We start from the raw sequence: 27,623 nt of genomic DNA on the forward strand, positions 1-27,623 counted from the left end.
ACACACACACACACACACACACACACACTCCCCGGTGACACACACACACACACACACTCCCCGGTGACACACACACACACACTCCCCGGTGACACACACACACTCCCCGGTGACACACACACACTCCCCGATGACACACACACACACACTCCCCGGTGTCACACACACACACACTCCCCGGTGTCACACACACACTCCCCGGTGTCACACACACACACACACACACACTCCCCGGTGTCACACACACACACTCCCCGGTGTCACACACACACACTCCCCGGTGTCACACACACACACTCCCACTCCCCGGTGTCACACACACACACACTCCCCGGTGTCACACACACACACTCCCCGGTGTCACACACACACACACACACACTCCCCGGTGTCACACACACACACTCCCCGGTGTCACACACACACACACACACACACTCCCCGGTGTCACACACACACACTCCCCGGTGTCACACACACACACTCCCCGGTGTCACACACACACACTCCCCGGTGTCACACACACACACTCCCACTCCCCGGTGTCACACACACACACACACTCCCCGGTGTCACACACACACTCCCCGGTGTCACACACACACTCCCCGGTGTCACACACACACTCCCCGGTGTCACACACACACACTCCCCGGTGTCACACACACACACTCCCCGGTGTCACACACACACACTCCCCGGTGTCACACACACACACTCCCCGGTGTCACACACACACACACACTCCCCGGTGACACACACACACACACACACACACTCCCCGGTGACACACACACACACACACTCCCCGGTGACACACACACACACACACTCCCCGGTGACACACACACACACACACTCCCCGGTGACACACACACACTCCCCGGTGACACACACACACTCCCCGGTGTCACACACACACTCCCCGGTGTCACACACACACTCCCCGGTGTCACACACACACACTCCCACTCCCCGGTGTCACACACACACACACACTCCCCGGTGTCACACACACACACACTCCCCGGTGTCACACACACTCCCCGGTGTCACACACACACACTCCCCGGTGTCACACACACACTCCCCGGTGTCACACACACACTCCCCGGTGTCACACACACACACACACACTCCCCGGTGTCACACACACACACACACACTCCCCGGTGTCACACACACACACACACTCCCCGGTGTCACACACACACACTCCCCGGTGTCACACACACACTCCCCGGTGACACACACACACACACTCCCCGGTGTCACACACACTCCCACTCCCCGGTGTCACACACACTCCCCGGTGTCACACACACACACACACTCCCCGGTGTCACACACACACACACACACACACTCCCCGGTGTCACACACACACACTCCCCGGTGTCACACACACACACTCCCACTCCCCGGTGTCACACACACACACACTCCCCGGTGTCACACACACACACACACACACACACACACACACACTCCCCGGTGTCACACACACACACACACACTCCCCGGTGTCACACACACACACACACTCCCCGGTGTCACACACACACTCCCCGGTGTCACACACACACACTCCCCGGTGTCACACACACACACACTCCCCGGTGTCACACACACACACACTCCCCGGTGTCACACACACACACACTCCCCGGTGTCACACACACACACTCCCCGGTGTCACACACACACTCCCACTCCCCGGTGTCACACACACACACACACTCCCCGGTGTCACACACACACTCCCCGGTGTCACACACACACACACACACACACACACTCCCCGGTGTCACACACACACTCCCCGGTGTCACACACACACACACTCCCCGGTGTCACACACACACACACACTCCCCGGTGTCACACACACACTCCCCGGTGTCACACACACACACTCCCCGGTGTCACACACACACACACACACACACACACACTCCCCGGTGTCACACACACACACTCCCCGGTGTCACACACACACACACACTCCCCGGTGTCACACACACACACACACTCCCCGGTGTCACACACACACACTCCCCGGTGTCACACACACACACACACACTCCCCGGTGTCACACACACACACACTCCCCGGTGTCACACACACACACACTCCCCGGTGTCACACACACACACACTCCCCGGTGTCACACACACACACACACTCCCCGGTGTCACACACACACACACACACACACTCCCCGGTGTCACACACACACACACTCCCCGGTGTCACACACACACACACACACTCCCCGGTGTCACACACACACACACACACTCCCCGGTGTCACACACACACTCCCCGGTGTCACACACACACACACACACACTCCCCGGTGTCACACACACACACACACACACACACACTCCCCGGTGTCACACACACACACACACACACTCCCCGGTGTCACACACACACACACTCCCCGGTGTCACACACACACACACACACTCCCCGATGTCACACACACACACACACTCCCCGGTGTCACACACACACACACACTCCCCGGTGTCACACACACACACACACTCCCCGGTGTCACACACACACACACACTCCCCGGTGTCACACACACACACTCCCCGGTGTCACACACACACACTCCCCGGTGTCACACACACACACACTCCCCGGTGTCACACACACACACACACACTCCCCGGTGTCACACACACACACACACACTCCCCCCGGTGTCACACACACACTCCCCGGTGTTACACACACACACACTCCCCGGTGACACACACACACACACTCCCCGGTGACACACACACACACACACACACACACACACACACTCCCCCCGGTGTCACACACACACTCCCCGGTGTCACACACACACTCCCCGGTGACACACACACACTCCCCGGTGACACACACACACACACTCCCCGGTGACACACACACACACACTCCCCGGTGTCACACACACTCCCCGGTGTCACACACACACACACACTCCCCGGTGTCACACACACACACACACACACACTCCCCGGTGTCACACACACACACTCCCCGGTGTCACACACACACACACACTCCCCGGTGTCACACACACACACACACACACACACTCCCCGGTGTCACACACACACACACACTCCCCGGTGTCACACACACACTCCCCGGTGTCACACACACACTCCCCGGTGTCACACACACACACACACTCCCCGGTGTCACACACACACTCCCCGGTGTCACACACACACTCCCCGGTGTCACACACACACACTCCCCGGTGTCACACACACACACTCCCCGGTGTCACACACACACACTCCCACTCCCCGGTGTCACACACACACACACACTCCCCGGTGTCACACACACACTCCCCGGTGTCACACACACACACTCCCCGGTGTCACACACACACACACTCCCCGGTGTCACACACACACACACACTCCCCGGTGTCACACACACACACACACTCCCCGGTGTCACACACACACACACACACTCCCCGGTGTCACACACACACACACTCCCCGGTGTCACACACACACACACTCCCCGGTGTCACACACACACACACTCCCCGGTGTCACACACACACACACTCCCCGGTGTCACACACACACACTCCCCGGTGTCACACACACACACACACTCCCCGGTGTCACACACACACACACACTCCCCGGTGTCACACACACACACACTCCCCGGTGTCACACACACACACACTCCCCGGTGTCACACACACACTCCCCGGTGTCACACACACACACACTCCCCGGTGTCACACACACACACACTCCCCGGTGTCACACACACACACACACACTCCCCGGTGTCACACACACACACACTCCCCGGTGTCACACACACACACACTCCCCGGTGTCTCACACACACACACACACTCCCCGGTGTCACACACACACACACTCCCCGGTGTCTCACACACACACACACACACACACACACACACACACACACACACACACACTCCCCGGTGTCACACACACACACACTCCCCCCGGTGTCACACACACACTCCCCGGTGTCACACACACACTCCCCGGTGTCACACACACACACACACACACACACTCCCCGGTGTCACACACACACACACACACACTCCCCGGTGTCACACACACACACACTCCCCGGTGTCACACACACACACACACACACTCCCCGGTGTCACACACACACACTCCCCGGTGTCACACACACACACTCCCCGGTGACACACACACACACACACACACACACACACTCCCCGGTGTCTCACACACACACACACACACACACACACACACACACACACTCCCCGGTGTCTCACACACACCCCGGTGTCACACACACACACACTCCCCGGTGTCACACACACACACACACACACACACACTCCCCGGTGTCACACACACACACACACACACACACACTCCCCGGTGTCACACACACACACACACACACTCCCCGGTGTCACACACACACACACTCCCCGGTGTCACACACACACACACTCCCCGGTGTCACACACACACACACACACACACACTCCCCGGTGTCACACACACACACTCCCCGGTGTCACACACACACACACACTCCCCGGTGTCACACACACACACACACTCCCCGGTGTCACACACACACACACACACACTCCCCGGTGTCACACACACACACACACTCCCCGGTGTCACACACACACACACTCCCCGGTGTCACACACACACACACACACACACACACACTCCCCGGTGTCACACACACACACTCCCCGGTGTCACACACACACACACACACACACACTCCCCGGTGTCACACACACACTCCCCGGTGTCACACACACACACACACACACACACACACACACACACACACACACACACTCCCTCCCCGGTGTCACACACACACACTCCCCGGTGTCACACACACACACACTCCCCGGTGTCACACACACACACACACTCCCCAGTGTCACACACACACACACACTCCCCAGTGTCACACACACACACACTCCCCAGTGTCACACACACACACACTCCCCAGTGTCACACACACACACACACTCCCCAGTGTCACACACACACACACACTCCCCAGTGTCACACACACACACACTCCCCAGTGTCACACACACACACACTCCCCAGTGTCACACACACACACACTCCCCAGTGTCACACACACACACACACACACACTCCCCAGTGTCACACACACACACTCCCCAGTGTCACACACACACACACTCCCCAGTGTCACACACACACACACTCCCCAGTGTCACACACACACACACACACACACTCCCCAGTGTCACACACACACTCCCCAGTGTCACACACACACACTCACACTCCCCGGTGTCTCACACACACACACACACACACTCACACACACTCCCCGCTGTCACACACACACACTCCCCGGTGTCACACACACACACACACACACACACTCCCCGGTGTCACACACACACACACACACACTCACACACACACTCCCCGGTGTCACACACACACACACACACTCCCCGGTGTCACTCACACACACACACACTCCCCGGTGTCACACACACACACACTCCCCGGTGTCACACACACACACACTCCCCGGTGTCACACACACACACACACACACACACACACTCCCCGGTGTCACACACACTCCCCGGTGTCACACACACACACACACACACTCCCCGGTGTCACACACACACACACACTCCCCGGTGTCACACACACACACACTCCCCGGTGTCACACACACACACACACACACTCCCCGGTGTCACACACACACACTCCCCGGTGTCACACACACACACTCCCACTCCCCGGTGTCACACACACACACACTCCCCGGTGTCACACACACACACACACTCCCCGGTGTCACACACACACACACACACACTCCCCGGTGTCACACACACACACACTCCCCGGTGTCACACACACACACACTCCCCGGTGTCACACACACACACTCCCCGGTGTCACACACACACACACACACACACACACACACTCCCCGGTGTCACACACACTCCCTCCCCGGTGTCACACACACACACACACTCCCCGGTGTCACACACACACACACACACTCCCCGGTGTCACAAACACTCCCCGGTGTCACACACACACACACACACACTCCCCAGTGTCACACACACACACACTCCCCAGTGTCACACACACACACACACACACACTCCCCAGTGTCACACACACACACACACACACACACACTCCCCAGTGTCACACACACACACACACACACACACACTCCCCAGTGTCACACACACACACACACACTCCCCAGTGTCACACACACACACACACACTCCCCAGTGTCACACACACACACTCCCCAGTGTCACACACACACACTCCCCAGTGTCACACACACACACTCCCCAGTGTCACACACACACACTCCCCAGTGTCACACACACACACTCCCCAGTGTCACACACACACACTCCCCAGTGTCACACACACACACACACTCCCCAGTGTCACACACACACACACACTCCCCAGTGTCACACACACACACACTCCCCAGTGTCACACACACACACACACTCCCCAGTGTCACACACACACACACACTCCCCAGTGTCACACACACACACACACTCCCCAGTGACACACACTCCCCAGTGTCACACACACACTCCCCAGTGTCACACACACACACACTCACACTCCCCGGTGTCACACACACACACACACACACACACACACACACTCCCCGGTGTCACACACACACTCCCCGGTGTCACACACACACTCCCCGGTGTCACACACACACACACACACACTCCCCGGTGTCACACACACACACACACACACACACACTCCCCGGTGTCACACACACACTCCCCGGTGTCACACACACACACACACACACTCCCCGGTGTCACTCACACACACACACACTCCCCGGTGTCACACACACACACACACACACACACTCCCCGGTGTCACACACACACACACTCCCCGGTGTCACACACACACACACTCCCCGGTGTCACACACACTCCCCGGTGTCACACACACACACACACACACACACACTCCCCGGTGTCACACACACACACACACACACACTCCCCGGTGTCACACACACACACACACACACACTCCCCGGTGTCACACACACACACACACTCCCCGGTGTCACACACACACACACACTCCCCGGTGTCACACACACACACACACACACACACACTCACACACTCCCCGGTGTCACACACACACACACACACACACTCCCCGGTGTCACACACACACACTCCCACTCCCCGGTGTCACACACACTCCCCGGTGTCACACACACTCCCCGGTGTCACACACACACTCCCCGGTGTCACACACACACACACACTCCCCGGTGTCACACACACACACTCCCCGGTGTCACACACACACACTCCCCGGTGTCACACACACACACTCCCCGGTGTCACACACACACACACACTCCCCGGTGTCACACACACACACACACTCCCCGGTGTCACACACACACACACACTCCCCGGTGTCACACACACACACACACTCCCCGGTGTCACACACACACACACACTCCCCGGTGTCACACACACACACTCCCCGGTGTCACACACACACACACACACACACACACACACACACACTCCCCGGTGTCACACACACACACACTCCCCGGTGTCACACACACACACACTCCCCGGTGTCACACACACACACTCCCACTCCCCGGTGTCACACACACTCCCCGGTGTCACACACACTCCCCGGTGTCTCACACACACACACACACACTCCCCGGTGTCACACACACACTCCCCGGTGTCACACACACACACACACACACACACACTCACTCCCCGGTGTCACACACACACACACACACACACACACTCCCCGGTGTCACACACACACACACACTCCCCGGTGTCACACACACACACACACTCCCCGGTGTCACACACACACACACAGTCCCCGGTGTCACACACACACACACACTCCCCGGTGTCACACACACACACACAGTCCCCGGTGTCACACACACACACACAGTCCCCGGTGTCACACACACACACACACACACACTCCCCGGTGTCACACACACACACACACACTCCCCGGTGTCACACACACACACACACTCCCCGGTGTCACACACACACACACACACACACACACACTCCCACTCCCCGGTGTCACACACACTCCCCGGTGTCACTCACACACACACACACACACACTCCCCGGTGTCACACACACACACTCCCCGGTGTCACACACACACACTCCCCGGTGTCACACACACACTCCCCGGTGTCACACACACACACACACACACACACACACTCCCCGGTGTCACACACACACACTCCCCGGTGTCACACACACACACACACACTCCCCGGTGTCACACACACACACACACACACACTCCCCGGTGTCACACACACACACACACACTCCCCGGTGTCACACACACACACACACTCCCCGGTGTCACACACACACACACACACACACACACACTCCCCGGTGTCACACACACACACTCCCCGGTGTCACACACACACACTCCCCGGTGTCACACACACACACACTCCCACTCCCCGGTGTCACACACACACACACACACACACACACACACACTCCCCGGTGTCACACACACACACACACACACACACACTCCCCGGTGTCACACACACACACACACACACACTCCCCGGTGTCACACACACACACACACACACACACTCCCCGGTGTCACACACACACACACTCCCACTCCCCGGTGTCACACACACTCCCCGGTGTCACACACACACACTCCCCGGTGTCACACACACACACTCCCCGGTGTCACACACACACACACACACTCCCCGGTGTCACACACACACACACACACACTCCCCGGTGTCACACACACACACACACTCCCCGGTGTCACACACACACACACACTCCCCGGTGTCACACACACACTCCCCGGTGTCACACACACACACACTCCCCGGTGTCACACACACACACACACACACACACACACACACACACTCCCCGGTGTCACACACACACACACACACACACTCCCCGGTGTCACACACACACACTCCCCGGTGTCACACACACACACTCCCCGGTGTCACACACACACACACACACTCCCACTCCCCGGTGTCACACACACACACACTCCCCGGTGTCACACACACACACTCCCCGGTGTCACACACACACACACACACTCCCCGGTGTCACACACACACTCCCCGGTGTCACACACACACACACACACACACACACACACACACACACACTCCCCGGTGTCACACACACACACACACACACACACACACACACACAAACACTCCCCGGTGTCACACACACACACACACACACTCCCCGGTGTCACACACACACACTCCCCGGTGTCTCACACACACACACACTCCCCGGTGTCTCACACACACACACTCCCCGGTGTCACACACACACACACTCCCCGGTGTCACACACACACACACACTCCCCGGTGTCACACACACACACACACACTCCCCGGTGTCACACACACACACACACACACACACACTCCCCGGTGTCACACACACACACTCCCCGGTGTCACACACACACACACTCCCACTCCCCGGTGTCACACACACACACACACACTCCCCGGTGTCACACACACTCCCCGGTGTCACACACACACACACACACACACACACACACACACTCCCCGGTGTCACACACACACACACACACACACACACACTCCCCGGTGTCACACACACACTCCCCGGTGTCACACACACACACACACACTCCCCGGTGTCACACACACACACACACACTCCCCGGTGTCACACACACACACTCCCCGGTGTCACACACACACACTCCCCGGTGTCACACACACACACACACACACACACACACACACTCCCCGGTGTCACACACACACACACACTCCCCGGTGTCACACACACACTCCCCGGTGTCACACACACACACACACACACACTCCCCGGTGTCACACACACTCCCCGGTGTCACACACACACTCCCCGGTGTCACACACACACTCCCCGGTGTCACACACACACACACACTCCCCGGTGTCACACACACACACTCCCCGGTGTCACACACACACACTCCCCGGTGTCACACACACACTCCCCGGTGTCACACACACACACACACACACTCCCCGGTGTCACACACACACTCCCCGGTGTCACACACACACACACACACTCCCCGGTGTCACACACACACACACACACTCCCCGGTGTCACACACACACACACACACTCCCCGGTGTCACACACACACACACACACTCCCCGGTGTCACACACACACACACACACACACTCCCCGGTGTCACACACACACACTCCCCGGTGTCACACACACACACTCCCCGGTGTCACACACACACACTCCCCGGTGTCACACACACACACTCCCCGGTGTCACACACACACACACACACACTCCCCGGTGTCACACACACACACTCCCCGGTGTCACACACACACACACACACTCCCCGGTGTCACACACACACTCCCCGGTGTCACACACACACACACACTCCCCGGTGTCACACACACACACACACTCCCCGGTGTCACACACACACACACACTCCCCGGTGTCACACACACACACACACTCCCCGGTGTCACACACACACTCCCCGGTGTCACACACACACTCCCCGGTGTCACACACACACTCCCCGGTGTCACACACACACTCCCCGGTGTCACACACACACACACACACTCCCCGGTGTCACACACACACACACACTCCCCGGTGTCACACACACACACACTCCCCGGTGTCACACACACACACACACACACACACTCCCCGGTGTCACACACACACACACACACACACTCCCCGGTGTCACACACACACACACACACACTCCCCGGTGTCACACACACACACACACTCCCCGGTGTCACACACACACACCCCGGTGTCACACACACACACTCCCCGGTGTCACACACACACACTCCCCGGTGTCACACACACACACTCCCCGGTGTCACACACACACACACACACACACTCGCCGGTGTCACACACACACTCCCCGGTGTCACACACACACTCCCCGGTGTCACACACACACACACACTCCCCGGTGTCACACACACACACACTCCCCGGTGTCACACACACACACACACTCCCCGGTGTCACACACACACACACACTCCCCGGTGTCACACACACACACACACACTCCCCGGTGTCACACACACACACACACACTCCCCGGTGTCACACACACACACACACACTCCCCGGTGTCACACACACACACACACTCCCCGGTGTCACACACACACACACTCCCCGGTGTCACACACACACACACTCCCCGGTGTCACACACACACACACTCCCCGGTGTCACACACACACACACTCCCCGGTGTCACACACACACTCCCCGGTGTCACACACACACACACTCCCCGGTGTCACACACACACACACTCCCCGGTGTCACACACACACACACACTCCCCGGTGTCACACACACACACACACACTCCCCGGTGTCACACACACACACACTCCCCGGTGTCACACACACACACACTCCCCGGTGTCTCACACACACACACTCCCCGGTGTCTCACACACACACACTCCCCGGTGTCTCACACACACACACACACACACACACACACACACACACACACACTCCCCGGTGTCACACACACACACACACACACTCCCCCCGGTGTCACACACACACTCCCCGGTGTCACACACACACACACACACACACACACACACACACACACACTCCCCGGTGTCACACACACACACACACACACACACTCACTCCCCGGTGTCACACACACACACACACTCCCCGGTGTCACACACACACACTCCCCGGTGACACACACACACACACACACACACACACACTCCCCGGTGTCTCACACACACACACACACACACACACTCCCCGGTGTCTCACACACACACACACACACACACACACACACTCCCCCGTGTCTCACACACACCCCGGTGTCACACACACACACACTCCCCGGTGTCACACACACACACACTCCCCGGTGTCACACACACACACACACACACTCCCCGGTGTCACACACACTCCCCAGTGTCACACACACACACACACTCCCACTCCCCGGTGTCACACACACACACACTCCCCGGTGTCACACACACACACACACACACACTCCCCGGTGTCACACACACACACTCCCCGGTGTCACACACACACACTCCCACTCCCCGGTGTCACACACACACACACACTCCCCGGTGTCACACACACACACACACACACTCCCCGGTGTCACACACACACACACACACTCCCCGGTGTCACACACACACACACACACTCCCCGGTGTCACACACACACACTCCCCGGTGTCACACACACACACTCCCCGGTGTCTCACACACACACTCCCCGGTGTCACACACACACACTCCCCGGTGTCACACACACACACTCCCCGGTGTCACACACACACACACACACACTCCCCGGTGTCACACACACACACACACACACACTCCCTGGTGTCACACACACTCCCTCCCCGGTGTCACACACACACACACACTCCCCGGTGTCACACACACACACACACACACTCCCCGGTGTCACACACACACACACTCCCCGGTGTCACAAACACTCCCCGGTGTCACACACACACACACACTCCCCAGTGTCACACACACACACACACACACACACTCCCCAGTGTCACACACACACACTCCCCAGTGTCACACACACACACACACACACTCCCCAGTGTCACACACACACACACACTCCCCAGTGTCACACACACACTCCCCAGTGTCACACACACACTCCCCAGTGTCACACACACACACTCACACTCCCCGGTGTCACACACACACACACACTCACACACACTCCCCGCTGTCACACACACACTCCCCGGTGTCACACACACACACACTCCCCGGTGTCACACACACACACTCACACACACACTCCCCGGTGTCACACACACACACACACACTCCCCGGTGTCACTCACACACACACACACACTCCCCGGTGTCACACACACACACACACACACTCCCCGGTGTCACACACACACACACTCCCCGGTGTCACACACACACACACACACACACACACTCCCCGGTGTCACACACACTCCCCGGTGTCACACACACACACACACACACACACTCCCCGGTGTCACACACACACACACACACACTCCCACTCCCCGGTGTCACACACACACACACTCCCCGGTGTCACACACACACACACACACACACTCCCGGTGTCACACACACACACTCCCCGGTGTCACACACACACACTCCCCGGTGTCACACACACACACTCCCACTCCCCGGTGTCACACACACACACACACACACACTCCCCGGTGTCACACACACACACACACTCCCCGGTGTCACACACACACACACACTCCCCGGTGTCACACACACACACACTCCCCGGTGTCACACACACACACACACACACACTCCCCGGTGTCACACACACACACTCCCCGGTGTCACACACACACACACACACTCCCCGGTGTCACACACACACACTCCCCGGTGTCACACACACACACACACACACACACTCCCCGGTGTCACACACACACACTCCCCGGTGTCACACACACACACACACACTCCCCGGTGTCACACACACACACACACTCCCCGGTGTCACACACACACACACACACTCCCCGGTGTCACACACACACTCCCCGGTGTCACACACACACACACACACACACACACTCCCCAGTGTCACACACACTCCCCAGTGTCACACACACACACACTCCCCAGTGTCACACACACACACACACACTCCCCAGTGTCACACACACACACACACACACACTCCCCAGTGTCACACACACACACACACACTCCCCAGTGTCACACACACACACACACACTCCCCAGTGTCACACACACACACACACACTCCCCAGTGTCACACACACACACACACACTCCCCAGTGTCACACACACACACACACACACACACACTCCCCAGTGTCACACACACACACACACACACACACACACTCCCCAGTGTCACACACACACACACACACACACACTCCCCAGTGTCACACACACACACTCCCCAGTGTCACACACACACACTCCCCAGTGTCACACACACACACTCCCCAGTGTCACACACACACACTCCCCAGTGTCTCACACACACACTCCCCAGTGTCTCACACACACACACACACACACACACACTCCCCAGTGTCACACACACACACACTCCCCAGTGACACACACTCCCCAGTGTCACACACACACTCCCCAGTGTCACACACACACTCACACACACTCACACTCCCCGGTGTCACACACACACACACACACACACTCACACACACTCCCCGCTGTCACACACACACTCCCCGGTGTCACACACACACACTCCCCGGTGTCACACACACACACTCCCCGGTGTCACACACACACACACTCCCCGGTGTCACACACACACACACACACACTCCCCGGTGTCACACACACACACACACACACTCCCCGGTGTCACACACACACACACTCCCCGGTGTCACACACACACACACTCCCCGGTGTCACACACACACACACTCCCCGGTGTCTCACACACACACACTCCCCGGTGTCACACACACACACACTCCCCGGTGTCACACACACACTCCCCGGTGTCACACACACACTCCCCGGTGTCACACACACACACACTCACACACTCCCCGGTGTCACACACACACACACACACACTCCCCGGTGTCACACACACACACACACACACTCCCCGGTGTCACACACACACACTCCCCGGTGTCACACACACACACTCCCCGGTGTCACACACACACACTCCCCGGTGTCACACACACACACTCCCCGGTGTCACACACACACACACACTCCCCGGTGTCACACACACACACTCCCCGGTGTCACACACACACACACACACACACACACACTCCCCGGTGTCACACACACACACTCCCCGGTGTCACACACACTCCCCGGTGTCACACACACACACACACACACACTCCCCGGTGTCACACACACACACACACTCCCCGGTGTCACACACACACTCCCCGGTGTCACACACACACACACTCCCCGGTGTCACACACACACACACACTCCCCGGTGTCACACACACACACTCCCCGGTGTCACACACACACACACACACACACACACACTCCCCGGTGTCACACACACACACTCCCACTCCCCGGTGTCACACACACTCCCCGGTGTCACACACACTCCCCGGTGTCTCACACACACACACACACACACACTCCCCGGTGTCACACACACACTCCCCGGTGTCACACACACACACACACACACACACTCCCCGGTGTCACACACACACACACACTCCCCGGTGTCACACACACACAGTCCCCGGTGTCACACACTCCCCGGTGTCACACACACACACACACACACACACTCCCACTCCCCGGTGTCACACACACTCCCCGGTGTCACTCACACACACACACACACACACACACACTCCCCGGTGTCACACACACACACTCCCCGGTGTCACACACACACTCCCCGGTGTCACACACACACTCCCCGGTGTCACACACACACTCCCCGGTGTCACACACACACACACACACACACTCCCCGGTGTCACACACACACACACTCCCCGGTGTCACACACACACACACACACTCCCCGGTGTCACACACACACACACACTCCCCGGTGTCACACACACACACACTCCCCGGTGTCACACACACACACACACACACACACACACTCCCCGGTGTCACACACACACACTCCCCGGTGTCACACACACACACACTCCCCGGTGTCACACACACACACACACACTCCCACTCCCCGGTGTCACACACACACACACACACACACTCCCCGGTGTCACACACACACACACACACTCCCCGGTGTCACACACACACACACACACACACTCCCCGGTGTCACACACACACACACACACACTCCCCGGTGTCACACACACACACACACACTCCCCGGTGTCACACACACACACACACACACACTCCCCGGTGTCACACACACACACACACACACACACACACACACTCCCCGGTGTCACACACACACACACACACACACACACACACACACACACACACACTCCCCGGTGTCACACACACACACCAGTCCCCGGTGTCACACACACACACACACACTCCCCGGTGTCACACACACACACACACTCCCCGGTGTCACACACACACACACACACACACTCCCACTCCCCGGTGTCACACACACTCCCCGGTGTCACACACACTCCCCGGTGTCACACACACACACTCCCCGGTGTCACACACACACACTCCCCGGTGTCACACACACACACTCCCCGGTGTCACACACACACTCCCCGGTGTCACACACACACACTCACACTCCCCGGTGTCACACACACACTCCCCGGTGTCACACACACACTCCCCGGTGTCACACACACACACACATCCCCGTGTCCACACACACTCCCCGGTGTCACACACACACACACACACTCCCCGGTGTCACACACACACACACACTCCCCGGTGTCACACACACACACACACTCCCCGGTGTCACACACACACACACACTCCCCGGTGTCACACACACACACACACTCCCCGGTGTCCACACACACACACACACTCCCCGGTGTCACACACACACACACACACTCCCCGGTGTCACACACACACACACACACATCCCCGGTGTCACACACACACACACACACACTCCCCGGTGTCACACACACACACACACACACTCCCCGGTGTCACACACACACACACACTCCCCGGTGTCACACACACACACACACTCCCCGGTGTCACACACACTCCCCGGTGTCACACACACACACACACTCCCCGGTGTCACACACACACACACACTCCCGGTGTCACACACACACACACACTCCCCGGTGTCACACACACACACACACTCCCCGGTGTCACACACACACACACACTCCCCGGTGTCACACACACACACACACTCCCCGGTGTCACACACACACACACACTCCCCGGTGTCACACACACACACACACTCCCCGGTGTCACACACACACTCCCGGTGTCACACACACACTCCCCGGTGTCACACACACACTCCCCGGTGTCACACACACACACACTCCCCGGTGTCACACACACACACACTCCCCGGTGTCACACACACACACACTCCCCGGTGTCACACACACACACACTCCCCGGTGTCACACACACACACTCACACACTCCCCGGTGTCACACACACACACTCACACACTCCCCGGTGTCACACACACACACACACACACTCCCCGGTGTCACACACACACACACACACTCCCCGGTGTCACACACACACACACACTCCCCGGTGTGTCACCACACACACACACACTCCCCGGTGTGTCACACACACACACACACTCCCCGGTGTGTCACACACACACACACACTCCCCGGTGTGTCACACACACACACACACTCCCCGGTGTGTCACACACACACACACACTCCCCGGTGTGTCACACACACACACACACTCCCCGGTGTGTCACACACACACACACACTCCCCGGTGTGTCACACACACACACACACTCCCCGGTGTGTCACACACACACACACACTCCCCGGTGTGTCACACACACACACACACTCCCCGGTGTGTCACACACACACACACACTCCCCGGTGTGTCACACACACACACACACTCCCCGGTGTGTCACACACACACACACACTCCCCGGTGTGTCACACACACACACACACTCCCCGGTGTGTCACACACACACTCCCCGGTGTGTCACACACACACACACACTCCCCGGTGTGTCACACACACACACTCCCCGGTGTGTCACACACACACACACATCCCCGGTGTGTCACACACACACACACACTCCCCGGTGTGTCACACACACACACACTCCCCGGTGTGTCACACACACACACACACACTCCCCGGTGTGTCACACACACACACACTCCCCGGTGTGTCACACACACACACACTCCCCGGTGTGTCACACACACACACACTCCCCGGTGTGTCACACACACACACACTCCCCGGTGTGTCACACACACACACACTCCCCGGTGTGTCACACACACACACACTCCCCGGTGTGTCACACACACACACACCTCCCCGGTGTGTCACACACACACACTCCCCGGTGTCACACACACACACACACACACTCCCCGGTGTCACACACACACACTCCCCGGTGTGTCACACACACACACACTCCCCGGTGTGTCACACACACACACACTCCCCGGTGTGTCACACACACACACTCCCCGGTGTGTCACACACACACACACACTCCCCGGTGTGTCACACACACACACACACTCCCCGGTGTGTCACACACACACACACTCCCCGGTGTGTCACACACACACACTCCCGGTGTGTCACACACACACACACACTCCCCGGTGTGTCACACACACACACACTCCCCGGTGTGTCACACACACACACACTCCCCGGTGTGTCACACACACACACACTCCCCGGTGTGTCACACACACACACTCCCCGGTGTGTCACACACACACACTCCCCGGTGTGTCACACACACACACACACTCCCCGGTGTGTCACACACACACACACACACTCCCCGGTGTGTCACACACACACACACACTCCCCGGTGTGTCACACACACACACACACACACTCCCCGGTGTGTCACACACACACACACACACACTCCCCGGTGTGTCACACACACACACACACACTCCCCGGTGTGTCACACACACACTCCCCGGTGTGTCACACACACACACACACACTCCCCGGTGTGTCACACACACACACACACACTCCCCGGTGTGTCACACACACACAACACACACTCCCCGGTGTGTCACACACACACACACACTCCCCGGTGTGTCACACACACACACACACACTCCCCGGTGTGTCACACACACACACACACACACTCCCCGGTGTGTCACACACACACACACACACTCCCCGGTGTGTCACACACACACACACACTCCCCGGTGTGTCACACACACACACACACTCCCCGGTGTGTCACACACACACACACCACACTCCCCGGTGTGTCACACACACACACACTCCCCGGTGTCACACACACACACACACACACACACTCCCCGGTGTCACACACACACACACCACACACACACTCCCCGGTGTCACACACACACACACACACACACACTCCCCGGTGTCACACACACACACACTCCCCGGTGTCACACACACACACACACACACTCCCCGGTGTCACACACACACACACACACACACTCCCCGGTGTCACACACACACACACACTCCCCGGTGTCACACACTCCCCGGTGTCACACACACACACACTCCCCGGTGTCACACACACACACACACTCCCCGGTGTCACACACACACACACACACTCCCCGGTGTCACACACACACACACACTCCCCGGTGTCACACACACACACTCCCCGGTGTCACACACACACACACTCCCCGGTGTCACACACACACACTCCCCGGTGTCACACACACACACACTCCCCGGTGTCACACACACACACACACACACTCCCCGGTGTCACACACACACACACACACACTCCCCGGTGTCACACACACACACACACACCACTCCCCGGTGTCACACACACACACACACACTCCCCGGTGTCACACACACACACACACTCCCCGGTGTCACACACACACACACACTCCCCGGTGTCACACACACACACACACACACACACTCCCCGGTGTCACACACACACACACACTCCCCGGTGTCACACACACACACACACTCCCCGGTGTCACACACACACACACTCCCCGGTGTCACACACACACACACACACACACTCCCCGGTGTCACACACACACACACTCCCCGGTGTCACACACACACACACACACACTCCCCGGTGTCACACACACACACACACACTCCCCGGTGTCACACACACACACACACACTCCCCGGTGTCACACACACACACACACACTCCCCGGTGTCACACACACACACACACACACTCCCCGGTGTCACACACACACACACTCCCCGGTGTCACACACACACACACACTCCCCGGTGTCACACACACACACACACTCCCCGGTGTCACACACACACACACACTCCCCCGGTGTCACACACACACACACACACACTCCCCGGTGTCACACACACACACACTCCCCGGTGTCACACACACACACACACTCCCCGGTGTCACACACACTCCCACACTCCCCGGTGTCACACACACTCCCACACTCCCCGGTGTCACACACACTCCCCGGTGTCACACACACACACACACACACACACACACCCCGGTCACAAGATCTCAGCACACTTACCTGAGCTGGAGAGCAGACTGTCCCGGTCGGAGGAGCTGAGCCTGGCTCTCCGGTTACCCGCACTCTTTGGGGACTGTACTGCGGACCTCCTGAGCAGCGGCTCCTCCTCTCCCGCCTCTTCCTCCCGTGTACGGTCCGGGAAATACCTCACAGCGCTTCCCGGAGTCACTCTGTCCGGCTGAGCTCCTACCTGAGCCAGCGGAGTCCCGCCTCCCTCCCCCTCTGAGGAAAGCTCCAGCAGGACTAAGAGCGGAGAGTCAGCTCTCATCTCTTCCGGTTTTTCCTCAGCCATCATAGTTACCACAAGCTACTCCATCCGGCATACTGGTATCACAGGAATCGCCTAAATACGTCACTAGGCCCTGCACCAATGCACTGCGCTGTATTGGTTGGGAGGACCGGCAAGAGGGTCCCCCATTGGTTGCAATCACCGGAAAAGCCGGTGTTGTAAAATTTCATGCGACCCGTGATTTTCGCTCACCCCGTCACTTCCGGTGAGGCTACGTCATTCGCACAGCTGACGGCGGGCCTTTACTGCGCATGTGTCAATCCCCTGCCCTTAACAGCGCATGCGCTGTAGATTTATTCTCACGGTGGAGAAAAATTATAGCCTCGAGTGGGCGGAGACTTGCGGGTGGGCGGGCGGAGCTGAACAGATGCTCAGGACGTCAGCAGCAGCCCCGCCCACCCTAATAACATGCCTCTGAATATTAAGTGGTGGTGAAAAATCATACTCAAGTGGGCGGAGATTTTCTCCAGGCGGAGGCTTCAGGAAAATGTCTCCGGAATCAGGGACAGGTGTGAATAGAGACGAGTCCTGGAAGATGCTGATAAAAGGGACATTGGTGGAATGGAAGGGGTTTGGAGAGGAGGTGGGCAGAGGAGCTGTTTTGGTCTAAAGCAGCAAAAGAATCACAACTCCCAGCAGGTGAGGGGGGGCTGAGTTCTGGAGCTTGTGGGCTTTGCTGGGACTTTGTAGTTCAGTTCTAGGTGGAGGAAGGATACACAGAGCATGCTGGGATATGTAGTGCTCCGGTGTGGGGGAGGGGACATGCTGGGATATGTAGTGCTCCGGTGTGGGGGGACGGGACATGCTGCGATATGTAGTGCTCTGGTGTGGGGGAGGGGGACATGCTGGGATATGTAGTGCTCTGGTGTGGGGGAGGGGACATGCTGGGATATGTAGTGCTCCGGTGTGGGGGAGGGGACATGCTGGGATATGTAGTGCTCCGGTGTGGGGGGACGGGACATGCTGCGATATGTAGTGCTCTGGTGTGGGGGAGGGGACATGCTGGGATATGTAGTGCTCTGGTGTGGGGGAGGGGACATGCTGGGATAGGTAGTGCTCTGGTGTGTGTGTGTGTGTGTGTGTGTGTGTGTGTGTGTGTGTGTGGGGGGGGGGGGGACATGCTGGGATATGTAGTACTCCTCCAGTGTGGGGGATAATGTATAGATTGATGTCGGTGTCCCCGTCTCATCTCCTTCCTGTCTCCTCTCTCAGGCACCATGCTGTACGAAATCTCCAGGATCATCCAGGGCGGCGCTGCCGTCTGCCGCCACGCCTCCACCGCCGCCGCCGCCAGGGTAGAGCATGAACACCTATTCCCTGTGAGTACTGATTGGTTGGGGGAGGGGTTAACCGCCTGGAGTGTCCCCAGTGGGGGAGGGGCATGCCACCTAATGTGCGCGCTCTGCTGCCGGACGGAGCCCCATAGACACTATGCCTCTCTGGATATAAATTTGGATACATTTGTAGCCATTCGGATGTATCTGAATCTCGGAGATGAAATGGTAACACATTTTTGTTGAAATTTAATTTACGTTCATCGTTTTCTCACCCATTCCAAATTATTTATGTACGACTTGGATTCGGATCGTTTGGGGGGAGGGGGAGAAACAAAAAGGTCAACCGATTCGAATCCTGTGTCAAGAAATAGCTGGTTGCTAAAGGGGGGGGGTGGCCGCCGCCGCCTCCTTAACAACCAATGAGTCATCAGCTGTCAGCGGGCTTCCCTACTGGCTGAAATGTAAAACACCCCACCCCCTTTGTGACATCAACAGCCCAGCGTTACCTGGTTGGTGATGTCACAGGGGCGGGGCCACCCCTTAGCCATGTAAGAACCGTCGGACATTCAACAGCGTGGAGCGTTCGAAAGGGGTTTTTATTTATTTTTAAATTTTTTGGGGTGGAAAGGGTAGGGGTACTACGTACCTCATACTCATTCACATAGTTGGAGGTAGTGTGGGATCTGGGGGGGACTCCTTTGTTTTTTTGCCAATACCCCCCCCCCCCCCCCTTTCCTTGCCTGCCCCCCGGTCTGCATCGGATAAGGGCCTGGGGGGGACTTTTTATTTACTATTTTTGATCTATGTACACCATACTCATTCACATAGGTGGGTAGGGCGGGATCTGGGGTCCCCCCCCCACAACCACCAGCCAGGGTTGTTGGAAAGAGGCCCTTGTCCCCATCAGCATGGTGCTTAGGGCAGGGCCCTGGTATGGTGACCTGGTATGGTTTGGGGTGGGGGGGCACTTGCTCATACACCCCCCCTTCCCCCTTTCCTGGGTTGCATGCTTGGATAAAGGTCCGGACCCCTATGCTTTTTTTTTTTTTTTTTTTTATTCCTCTTCCCCATCGGGGGGGGGGGGGGGGGGCTGGTGCCCATGCAGGGTTGGTTGTTGGGGGGGGGGGTTTGTTTTTTTTTCCAGGATTTTCTATTGCCAGCACTCATTTGTTTTTACGTTTCAGCTGTCAGTGGGGAATCCCGCTGACAGCCAACGAGTCGTCGGTTGCTAAGGACGTGGCGGACGGCGCCCCCAGCCCGATCCTTAGCAACCAGCTATTTCTTCACACAGAATTTGAATCATTGATCGTGTGGTGTTTGTGTTTTGTTTTGGGTTTTGTTTTGTATTGTTTTTTGTTTTTTTTATTTTTTGTTTTTTACGAGTTCAAATTGTTTTTCAAAAAATTGTGGAATCCGTCAGAAAATGAATAAACAAAATTAAAATTTTTAACTAAAATTCTGAAACCAAAATTTGGTAACGTAAGAAATTTGAATGTTCTGCACACACCTCTAGTGCCGCTCACACCCTGACCGCGGGACGGTGATCGCTGTCAGTGGGAGGTGATCCCAAACATCTGCTTCCTATAGGCTGAATATCCACCAAAGACTCCACCCAGAATGTCTTCTTTTTAACCCTCCCAATCATAGAAAAGCCAAAGCGAAGGGCACAGGTCTGACATCTGTTTATTTATTTATTTTTAAATCTGCAGGCCGCCCTCCAACCGCGGGACTACGCCGTGCCCAACCCCACCTGGAACCCCGAAACCAAGAGGCTGTACGAGGAGCTGAGCCGAGACCCGAGCTGGAGGAGACTTCCCTCCTACGAGGAGTTCGCTGGCAGCAGATCGAGTACAAGAATAAGAATAGTGTTTGGCTGTGGTGGGGGATGACATTAGAGTGTAAGCTCCTCTGGTGACCTCTGACCTCCTCCTGTACAGGTATGAGCCTGGAGGCCGACGGGGAAACTCGTTTCTTCACCAGGAACCTGGATCAGGAAGGAATCGGCTTCGAGTATTGTATGTTCTATAACGAGGCGGAGAAGAGGACAGTCTGCATATTCCAGCCCGGGCCCTATCTGGGGGGCCTCGCAGGGTGAGCGTTATTTTCTTTTTTTTTTTTTTCTTTTTTTTTTTCTTCGCAGAGCCTACCCTAACCAGAATCCTTTGGTTCCTCGGGCTCTCCTTGTTCTCCTTCCACCTCTCGCGTCCCCTCTTGCCTTCTTCTAGGTACACACACGGGGGCTGCATCGCCACCATCGTAGACTCCACCGTGGGGGCGGGAATTGTAAACGGCATCGGACCGGCTATGACCGCCAACCTGAACCTCGACTATCGGAGGTAAGCGCCCAGGGGGGAGAAGAGGACCTACCTGACACTACATGGTTGTCAGGAGATTGTACAATCGATGGCCGGCGGTGATGATGTGGTAGTGACAGGGGAAGAATAATATTGGGGAGACTCTCGCGGGGGGGGGGGGGGTAGGAGTTGTTGATGTTCTGAAGCTGTGATAGCAGAGAGGTGTAATGAGGTTCTCTTTGTGTCTGTAGTCCGATTCCTCTGGGATCCACAGTCCTCATAGACAGCCGAGTGGAGAAGGTCGACGGTCAGAAAGTCTACACCAGATGCCAGGTCCGCAGTCATGACAGCGCTGTGCTTCACAGCGAGGCCACCGGTGAGGACTACTGCTGGGAAATCTTCATTCTGTAACTCCATTCCTTCCTCTCTTGTCTCTCCTGTCACTCATCTGTGGTTTCTGATCTGTCGCTCCTGTCATTGCTCTTCTGTCCCTCCTCCTCTGCCAATTCCTGTTTCTTGTCTGCTGTTCCTGACTCTGCTCCTTTGTTGCTCCTCTGCCGGTGCTGGCGTTGCTCCGCTGCCATTCCTGTTTCTTGTCTGCTGTTCCTGTTGCTGCCCCTCTGCCATTCCTGACATTGCTCCTCTGTCCTTCTTGTTGCTGCTCCTCTCTCCTTCTTGTCTGCCGTTCCTCTGTTGCTGCTCCTCCTCTGTCTCTCCTGTCATTGCTCCCGACGTTGCTCCTCTGCTGTTCCTCTTCATTGTCTGCTGTTCCTGACGTTGCTTCTCTGCCGTTTCTGTTATTGCTCCTCTCTTCCTCTGTCATTCCTGGTGTTGCTCCTCTGTTGTTGCTCCTCTGTCCCTGCTGTTGCTGCTCCTCTCTCCCTCCTTCTCTGCCGTTCCTAGCATTGCTCCTCTGCCATTCCTCTTGTTTCTTGTCTGTTGTTCCTGTCGCTGCTCGTCTGCCGTTCCGGTCGTTGCCAATCCTGTCATTGCTCCTCTGCCATTCCTTTTTGTTTGTTTCTTGTCTGCTGGTCCTGACACTGCTCCTTTGTTGCTCCTCTGCTGTTCCTGTTGCTGCTCCTCTGCCATTCCTGACATTGCTCCTCTGTCCCTCCTTGTTGCTGCTCCTCTCCTTCTTCTCTGCCGTTCCTCTGTTGCTGCTCCGCCTCTGTCTCTCCTGTCATTGCTCCCGACGTTGCTCCTCTGCTGTTCCTCTTCATTGTCTGCTGTTCCTGACGTTGCTTCTCTGCCGTTTCTGTCATTGCTCCTCTCTCTCCCTCCTCTGCCATTCCTGGTGCTGCTCCTCTCTCCCTCTTTCCCGTTCCTGGCTTTGCTCCTCTGCCATTCCTCTTGTTTCTTGTCTGCTGTTCCTGTCGCTGCTCCTCTGCCGTTCCTGTTGCTGCTCCTCTTTCCTTCTCTGCCATTCCTAGCGTTGCTCCTCTGCCACTCCTGTTTGTCTGCTGTTCCTGTCACTGCTCCTCTCTCCCTCCTCTGCCATCCCTGTTGTCTGCTGATCCTGTTGCTGCTCCTCTCTCCCTCCTTCTCTGCCATTCCGGTTTCTTGTCTGCTGTTTCTGTTGCTGCTCCTCTCTCATTCCTCCTCCTCCTCCCTCCTCTGCCTTTTCTGTTGCTCTTGTTGTTGTTCTGACAATTTACACTTTTTTTTTTCTCTCCTCCAGCTTTGTACGTTATGTTGAAGTCAGGAGAATCTGAAGCCCGACTATAATTTGCACATCTCAGACCTCAGGAAATGTTACAGATTCTGTTGGTTGGCAGCTGCACTTTGTACTGTAATGTATCCTGTCTGTCACTAGAGGGCAGCAGATCCCGTACCATAGAAACCCTCCTGGGAGAACTTTTTTATAATGTACTCACCGCTCTCTTGGATTGATCTTTTGTAGCGGTCCCTTTTTTCTAGGTGCAATGACCTCAAACCCGCCCCCACCATGTACCCGTTTTTGTACAGCCCTGTTCTTTGACTCCTCCCAACCAAATGTAATTAATAATCGTTCATAATTATTGTATGTGACGTTTATTTAAACTGAATAAATACAGAAAATATTTTCACAGCATTTCAAGTGTTGCAAATACCTTCATTGTATCTTCTTCATCCTGGGGACCGTTCCTCCTCTCGCTTCATCCTCGGGACCGTTCCTCCTCTCGCTTCATCCTGGGGACCGTTCCTCCTCTCCTCATCCTGGGGAACATAACTCCTTTTGCCTCTTCGAGGGAACCATTCATCCTCTCTCCTCATGCTGGGAACCATTCCTCCTCTCTTCTCACCCTGAGGACCATTCCTACTCCTCATGCTGGGGACCATTCCTCCTCTCCTCTTCTCACCCTGAAGACCATTCCTACTCCTCATCCTGGACACCATTCCTCATCTCTCCTCATCCTGGACACCATTCCTCATCTCTCCTCATCCTGGAGACAATTCCTCCTCTCTCCTCATCCTGGAGACAATTCCTCCTCTCTCCTCATCCTGGAGACAATTCCTCCTCTCTCCTCATCCTGGAGACAATTCCTCCTCTCTCCTCATCCTGGAGACAATTCCTCCTCTCTCCTCATCCTGGAGACAATTCCTCCTCTCTCCTCATCCTGGAGACAAGGATCCTGGATGAGGAGAGAGGAGGAATTGCCCCCAGGATGAGGAGAGAGGAGGAATGGCCCCCAGGATGAGGAGAGAGGAGGAATGGCCCCCAGGATGAGGAGAGAGGAGGAAGGGTCCCCCAGGATGAGGAGAGAGGAGGAAGGTTCTCCAGGATGAAGAGACACAAGAAAGGGTCTCCAGGATGAGGAGAGAGGAGGAATGATCTCCAGGATGAGGAGAGAGGAGGAATGATCTCCAGGATGAATAGAGACAAGAAAGGGTCTCCAGGATGAGGAGGGAGAGGAGGGATGGTCCCCAGGATTAAGAGAGGTATCTCCCCAGCTGGACACAGACACCAGTTCAACCTAACAATGGTTATCCCCATCTTGTCCATGCCATGTACAATCACCCCCCATCCTCTCCATGCCATGTACAATCACCCCCCATCCTCTCCATGCCATGCGCCATCATCCCCCATCCTCTCCATGCCATGTGCCATCTGTTATCCCCCATCCTCTTCATGCCATGTGTCATCATCCCCCATCCTCTCCATGCCATGT

The 27,623-nt window shown here is 57.3% G+C and overlaps 2 protein-coding genes across 2 annotated transcripts in view; one reads left to right on the forward strand and one right to left on the reverse strand.

Annotated features, from left to right (window-relative positions):
• The window catches only part of PI4K2B (phosphatidylinositol 4-kinase type 2 beta), a 146,857-nt gene extending 125,807 nt beyond the window's left edge, over nucleotides 1-21,050 (reverse strand). The window contains exon 1 of the mRNA XM_077456877.1: nucleotides 20,615-21,050. Coding sequence (XP_077313003.1) covers nucleotides 20,615-20,909 — 295 coding nt within the window. The 5' untranslated portion in view covers nucleotides 20,910-21,050. The remainder of the gene's footprint in view (nucleotides 1-20,614) is intronic.
• Nucleotides 21,051-21,229: 179 nt separating this feature from the next.
• On the forward strand, nucleotides 21,230-26,559 carry LOC143933816 (acyl-coenzyme A thioesterase THEM4-like). The gene is made up of 7 exons (XM_077456878.1): nucleotides 21,230-21,412; nucleotides 22,116-22,222; nucleotides 23,890-24,028; nucleotides 24,118-24,271; nucleotides 24,406-24,516; nucleotides 24,726-24,850; nucleotides 26,153-26,559. Exons 1-7 carry the CDS (start codon nucleotides 21,391-21,393, stop codon nucleotides 26,197-26,199), a joined length of 705 nt encoding a protein of 234 aa, XP_077313004.1. The 5' UTR covers nucleotides 21,230-21,390; the 3' UTR covers nucleotides 26,200-26,559.
• The last annotated feature ends 1,064 nt before the right edge of the window (nucleotides 26,560-27,623 follow it).

This window comes from Lithobates pipiens, unplaced genomic scaffold, assembly GCF_037356315.1.
Source record: "Lithobates pipiens isolate NorthernLeopardFrog02 unplaced genomic scaffold, aLitPip1_a1.2 Scaffold_27, whole genome shotgun sequence".
Lineage (NCBI taxonomy): Eukaryota > Metazoa > Chordata > Amphibia > Anura > Ranidae > Lithobates > Lithobates pipiens.

Excerpts from the sequence above, each read along its gene's own strand:
- LOC143933816 (XM_077456878.1), top strand. The coding sequence starts at position 21,391 with ATGTCTCCGGAATCAGGGACAG. Across the intron at positions 22,223-23,889 it reads AGCATGAACACCTATTCCCT|GCCGCCCTCCAACCGCGGGA; the intron begins GTGAGTACTGAT and ends TTAAATCTGCAG. Across the intron at positions 24,272-24,405 it reads TATCTGGGGGGCCTCGCAGG|GTACACACACGGGGGCTGCA; the intron begins GTGAGCGTTATT and ends GCCTTCTTCTAG.